Source organism: Chrysemys picta, chromosome 12, assembly GCF_011386835.1.
Source record: "Chrysemys picta bellii isolate R12L10 chromosome 12, ASM1138683v2, whole genome shotgun sequence".
In the NCBI taxonomy this organism is placed as follows: domain Eukaryota; kingdom Metazoa; phylum Chordata; order Testudines; family Emydidae; genus Chrysemys; species Chrysemys picta.
This window is the reverse complement of record NC_088802.1, coordinates 47,913,050-47,919,615: the sequence shown is the minus strand read 5'-3', so window position 1 is coordinate 47,919,615 and position 6,566 is coordinate 47,913,050. Positions and strand designations below refer to the sequence as shown.

The 6,566-nt window shown below is 48.1% G+C and overlaps 1 protein-coding gene across 1 annotated transcript; it reads right to left on the bottom strand.

The window, feature by feature from the left end:
- Nucleotides 1-2,362: 2,362 nt before the first annotated feature.
- NOG (noggin) lies at nt 2,363-4,218 on the bottom strand. Its single transcript, XM_005315564.4, has one exon. It carries the CDS (start codon nt 3,619-3,621, stop codon nt 2,950-2,952), a length of 672 nt encoding a protein of 223 aa, XP_005315621.1. The 5' UTR covers nt 3,622-4,218; the 3' UTR covers nt 2,363-2,949.
- Between the last annotated feature and the right edge of the window lie 2,348 nt (nt 4,219-6,566).

Genomic DNA, 6,566 nt, shown 5'->3' with positions numbered 1-6,566 from the left:
TGCAGCAATTGCTCCAGTTAGAGACACGTGCATTACTTGGTGAATAGAGTAAGTAAGTAATGAATGGAACTGGAAATATTACTTCGGGAAGGTTTGCTAATCGGGGGAAGGACCTTGCATTGTACTCCAGTGACATTTTCAACCTTCGGGGAACTTTTGTTGACATTCCCGAGTCCCTGGCTGCCATCCCAGCATGAAATAGTTTCTGTTCACATAATTCTCCTGTTTACCAGTCATGAAATACCTAGCTTTTGGCTTTTTTTTTTTAATAATTTTTTTTTGCAAGTGAAACTCTGTCTAAAAAAATATTGGCCCCAGGCACAACAAGTTTTGCATAAATTCATGTGTGATGAATGGCTGATTTTAATGTTATTTGGGTATTTGTCAGAACCTAACAAACATACATGGTAATGGTGGTTCAGAAACGTAAACATCTCAATATCCCCTTTCTTCTAGAAATAAATTACGTTTGTTTGCCCTGCCTGGAGTCCTAAGGTAGCCGGCATTAGGAATATTTTAAATGTGATGATCCATCCAGCATGTCTTTCAGGCGCCACGCAGATTAAATGAAAGAATCATAAGATGAAGGTCTTTAACTTTTAATCCTTTTACAATGAACCCTTAGATACTCTTGGGGGCAGGGTGCCTTCTATTTGAGTAATAATGCCTCTGTTCCTCCTCCCTAAGTTAATGAATACCCCCCAAATGTCCCAAGATCTGATTTTTTTTTAAACCCCAAACTATTGAAAGAACCAGCAAAGAGGCTGATAGTGAAATGCACCGAATATGCACTGGGAGATGGAAAAGCTACAAAATTCCAGAAATCAGGACTGAAAGAATTTGAAATAATGAGCGTGGATTCCCTGAGACTTCACAAAAAAAGGGGGAGTTTGATTCCAAGATAAATAAGGAAAACGTTTCCTGCACTGTCAGAGGAGCAGGCGGAAGGTTTGTTTTTGCAGTTGGTATCTATGAGATAGGTCTTCTAGCACGTACCAGGCAAATACTTAGTTGGGGGGAGAGCCCCATAAAGCCACAAGGAAGTTTATTGAGCAAGAAGGAACATATCTCGTCTCAAGTACCACAGCGCGTCTTTCCTTCTTTAGACATGACTGAAGATGGCAAATTCTTATCGGTAATGAACGAGTCCCTAACGCAAACAGAAACGCAGAGGCTGGAAGGGAGACAGGCAGCGCACTTTGGAATCAAGAAGCGTTATAAAAAGTCGGGGGGGGGGGGGAGAGAAAGACGGGGCAATGTGCGGTACTGATCTGAAAACTTTCCAACACGTGCATTTTCATGACCATTAAAATAAAACACGTCTGGAGGATCAAGTTACCATCCAAGGCGCCCCACGGGAAATGAGCAAAGCATGTTAATGTCACAATACCTGGGAGGTAGCGACGGAGAGAGAATACAACCGAAGAAACAAACCTCTTTTCAGTAGGATCCCCATAGAAATATAAAAACAAAGCCCCCCCCCCAGTACGCTAGCATCACGACTGCTGTTTCCTTCAGTGCTCTGTGATAATATAATATAAGCCCTCATTCATATCCCATCAGCCTAGCAAAACACAGCATTTCTTCTGGAGTAGGAAAGAGAGGGTGGGGGGCCAATGCACACCTTTTGGGTTAAATCTGGGCAGCAAAAGTCAGCCACAAGTGAAGTCAATTTCCAAGCAATGGCCATGCTACGGCGAGGGGAGGGGAGGGAAGGGGGGGGGGGTCTTCCGATCCCCAGCTGTTGGAAATGGTCACCTGCAAAGTCATGAGGAGGCAGCAGCCGGGGGGCTCAAGAGCCCAAAGGGTTAATGCGGTTGATAGGTGGGATCGTTTCCCGTTCAGAAAAAGGATCAGGCGAACAACGTGTCTGCTGCTCTCCAAACCCCAAAGCCCCCGGCTCCAGTTTCAGCCGCGTCCCACCACAATGGCAGGTGTGAAAGACACGTGGCCCGTTGTAAATGAAATGTCAAGCGGTTAAAAAAAAAAAAAGTCTGCCAAGGAGAGTTTGCCCTTCTGCAGGGAGCACACTTCGGGGTGTGGGCTAGAGGCTATGGGGAGAGGGGATAAGGTCTATAAACAAGTGGCGCTGTCACAGAGTCTGGCAATCCAGGGACCCCAGCACACAGGCAAAGTTAGCATCTAAGTCCCACATGCAAAGTTAGACCCCCCCCAGCATCTGCGTCGGTTAAGTCTCTTGTAACACACACAGTAAGGAGCAGGGACTGGGACCCCTCCCCTTCCCATAAAGGACCGTCCTGCTCGGAATACACACAATCAATAAACCAACTAGACCAATAAAGAGGGAAACCAGCCTGGATTCTGCATCCAAACCAAAAACCAAACAAAATCGACCCGGCTCGTGTTTTAGTGGTTGACTTTAATTCTGCGCTGCACTTTTACTACAAGGATATAACGAATAAATAGCAGATACTCTTCATTGACATAGGATTAAGTCATTCAACTTGGTTCTCTCCATTTACAATAACGTTGTGCTCTAGGCGTTTATTAATTTTTAAACTCTGAAGTCCATTAAACACACACACACTTTCCGAAGAATGGAAAATAGCTTTAAAACGTCTTCTCATCAAAAGTTTGGTTTGTTTTTGAATCCTTTTATTTAAAAAAACAACCTTGCTTCGCCAAAGCGAAGCGATCTCTCTCTGGCATATAAATACAAGAAATAAAAAGATACATTAGCAACGACCAGGATAATAGTCTTAAAAATACAGTAGACGCGGATTATTTCACGTATAATACTGACCTTTTAATAGTAAATTAAAACGGTGCCATATATACACACACATATACATTCTCCTACACGTTACAGTGCATTACAACGTTAACCAGAAAGCAATTGTCTTTTTTTTTAGGGATGGATGGGCAGCAAAGTCCACCAGGGGAGTCCGGTTTCGGGGTTGGGGGGGCGGGAGGGCGTAAGTGCAAGTCCTAGCAGGAGCATTTGCACTCCGAAATGATGGGGTACTGAATGGGTATCCATGTGCACCTCTGCCCCCCCCGGCGCTGGCATCTCCACCTCAAGATCGTTAAATGCACCGACTTGGCAGGCTTGCAAACCATGCCTTCTGGGACCGAACAAGACCTTTTACTGTAGCAGCTGCCCACTTTGACATAGCGGGGCCAAAAGCGGCTGCCAAGGTCGGTCCACGTGTAGAGGACTGGGCAGAAGGTCTGGGACCAGAGCCACATCTGCAGTTTCCTGCGCAGTTTTTTGGTCAGCCTGTGTTTTTTGCCCGGCTGCAGCCCCTCGTAAAACTCCAGCCCTTTGATGTCGCTGGGCATCGCCCCCGAGGGTCTCTGCCTGAGCAGCAAGTCCAGCTCGCCCAGATCGTCCACCCCTAGCCGGTCCTCGGGCAAGGAGACAGCCATAAAGTTAGGGTCGAAGTGTCCGCCCATGAGACTCCGCAGCAAGGTCTCGTTAAGATCCTTCTCCTTGGGGTCAAAGATAGGGTCCGGGTGCTCGATTAGATCCACCAGGGGCAAGTTGTCGCTGGGCGCCGGGCGGATGTGGAGATAATGCTGGCTAGCGCCTTGCTCTATCCGGAGACCCAGCAGAACCGCCAAGGCGTAAATAGTCACAAGGCACTGGGAATGATCCATGCTCGGGGAGGGCGGGAGGGGCGGGGAGGGTTGGGTTCACCAGACAGCAGAGGAAGAAGGTGCAAGCAAATGCATCAGAAAAAAAAGAAAAAACAAACTTGTACGGGCTTTATCCAAGCAGTTTGTCTTTCGGGGGGAATCCGCCCCGGCCGCCCCCCAAGGCTGCACCCCAAGAAGCCAGGAGCAAAGCCCCCTCCCTCTGCAACTCCTCTCGCCTGCGAAGTCTTCTCCTGGAGGAGCCTGGGCGAAATTCTCCTGCTGCTTTTCCTTCCCAGGGAGGGACAGAGCCGTTTTTCGGGTGGCAAATGCTCCTTTCCGCCGCTGCTCCCCCTTCCCAGAGCGTGCGGGCGGGAGCAGGACTGGGGGGGGTTGGTTTTTTGGGGGGGGTGGGTGCAAATTCGTGCCCCGGTTCCTTTCCGCCGGCTCCTCGCTGCAGCTTGCAAAAGCAGCCTCTCCTCCCCAGCAGCCGCCACGCACGTTGGCACCAGTTTGTCTGCTTTGCAAGGACCCAAAGCCTTTAAATTTCCTGCACTTTCAGCTCCATCACCATGGAAACCACCGACTCTCTCGCCTAACCCACCCCACCCCCCTTAAACAAAACACACACACAACCCCCACCCCCCGCAAAAGTCCAGACCAGCTTTGCTCCCCCCCCACCGCTACACCCCACCAGCCACCCACTGGTGGGGAATGCTGCGAGCACGGTCCGCCGCTGTCTCTGCCCCCCAAGCCCTGCGAGCTGCCGCTCACATGCGTCCCGCGGCGCCTGGGGAGATGCGCCTCTCGGAGGTGGGGATGGAGCTCGCTCCCTCTCCCCTCCCCTGCCCTCCCCGCGGCTATACAGGAAAAGCAGCGACTCCAGGCACAAGCCAGGGGGTCTTTTATGGAGGCCTCCCCTAGGGCTGGGGGGCTGCAGGGTGGTGAGCGGAGGAGGGACGGGGTGGGAGTGTAACGGTGCCTTTATAGCTCGCCCTTTGGGCAAGAGCGCAGCAGCTCTCCGGGAGTCCCTTCATGTGCACGGTGCTTCTCCCCCCCCCCCCCCCCCCCAAGCTACCTGGCTGCTGGGGGTTTATTTGCCCAGCTCCACACATGGGCCTGTGATGTAATTCCTATTAAGCACTCACTCATGCTGGCTTCCAGCCCGACAGGGGCTCTGCAGACACCTCTCCCTAAGTGCGGGAGCTAAGTCGCCCGGCTCCTGCTTGCTAATTAGCCGGGAGGAGCGAGCCCTCTGCTGGTGGCACGGAGCGATTGTGTCTCTAGGCAGCCGGCTAGAGCCACCCTGGAGAGCGTGTGTGTGAGAAGGGGGTGCTGAGAGCTCTTGAAAAAGCACTATCCGCGTGAAAAACAAACACACCAAATCACTGTAGTTTTAGAGCCTTATCTTTCCACGATCCCCTTCTTTGTAACCCTCCACACGTGATCTGGCTTTAAATGAGTTCAAAGCCCTTGTTGAATAAGCCTTGTTTTGCCCTTTTTTTTGGTAAATATAAATAGGAAAAAAAAAAGAAAGAAAAGGCCGGTAGAAACTAATGGGGATGAAACCCTTGGTTTCCATAGAGAGTGCTGTTAAAACTGTTAGAGCTTAATAGAGAAACATACAACAGGATTCCACACCAGAGCTATAATTCTTATTAAAGTTATTTGGGTGATTTTTAAAATAGCTCATAGAAAGTTTAGCCTTCTCCATAAAGGGGGGGGGGGGGAGGAAGGGGACTGATAGGTAGAGATCTTGTCAGTCCATTAGAAGAGAGAGAGAGAGAGAGAGAGAGAAACAGGCTCAGTACTGCTCAGGATGTTATAAAGGTGAATGGTATTGTCTTCTGTTAAGATCTGGAGTAAAATTTCTAAAAGTGCCTAAGTGAATAAGAGCCAAAGTCCCATTTTCAAAAGTGATTTAAGCACTTAGGAGCCTACATCTCTTGGAATTTTGGCTCCTGAGTATCTAAGTCACTTCTGAAAATGGAACTTAGGCACTTTGGAAAATGTTACTCTTTGACTTTAGACTCTTGTGAAAGCATGCAGTATACAAGGGACTATTATCTATATGCCAAACTGTGATTTTTTTTCTAAAAAGTAGAAATCAAAGTGAAACAACCATTTTATAAACCCAACAACACATTCTAAGATGTGCTCACTGAATACCAGATATGCCCACATCTGGTTCTTGGAACCACTCAGTTTATACACTCACACAACGAAGCTGTACCACATCTTTATAAGGTATTCCACCAGAACTGTTAAGAGGGATGGGGGATATAACACACCCCAAAAGTTAAAGCATGAAGGAGATTCAGCAAAATGCTTAACATTTAACTTTAGGCACCTGTTTAAATCTCACTGATTTAAGCATATGCTTAAATACTTTGCTCATTGGAGCCTTAATTTCATCCAACAGGTAGGTTTTGCTGACAGCCCGTCAGATTATTAAACTGCAATAGTTTTAAACGTTTGAATTACTTTTCACCATTGATGCGGTTAGCTTTTTGCACCAGTTTCTGCCAACTGGTCAGCATTGCTATTGTGTAGAGATAGGCCTGACTGAAAACCCTACAGCTGAACACCAGTGAACTTTAGGGTAAGGATGTTATCGAATCCAGATGCAGATCTGACTCGTGCTTTATTTCTAAGTTGAAATGAAAAATACAGATCTGAACAACCTAAGTTACTTAACATGACTCCTATTACCGCAGTATCTGAGTACCTCACAATACCCCCAGGAGGTAGAGAAGCACTATTATCCCCAGAGAGGAACAGAGGCCAGAATGGCTACCTGATTTGCCCAAGATCACAGGAAGTCTGTAGTAGAGCAAGGACTTGAACCCCATGTCTCCCCAGTTTGAGGTTAGTGCACTCACCAGTGGACCACCCTTTTGGTTTTGTTTATCGAGGGGTGAGAGCTTCAAAATCCTGATATGGACATCACCTGTGTATCTCAGACCTAT

Bases quoted from the DNA above. Each gene is read 5' to 3' on its own strand.
- NOG (XM_005315564.4), bottom strand. From the start codon at position 3,621: ATGGATCATTCCCAGTGCCTTGTGACTATTTACGCCTTGGCGGTTCTG.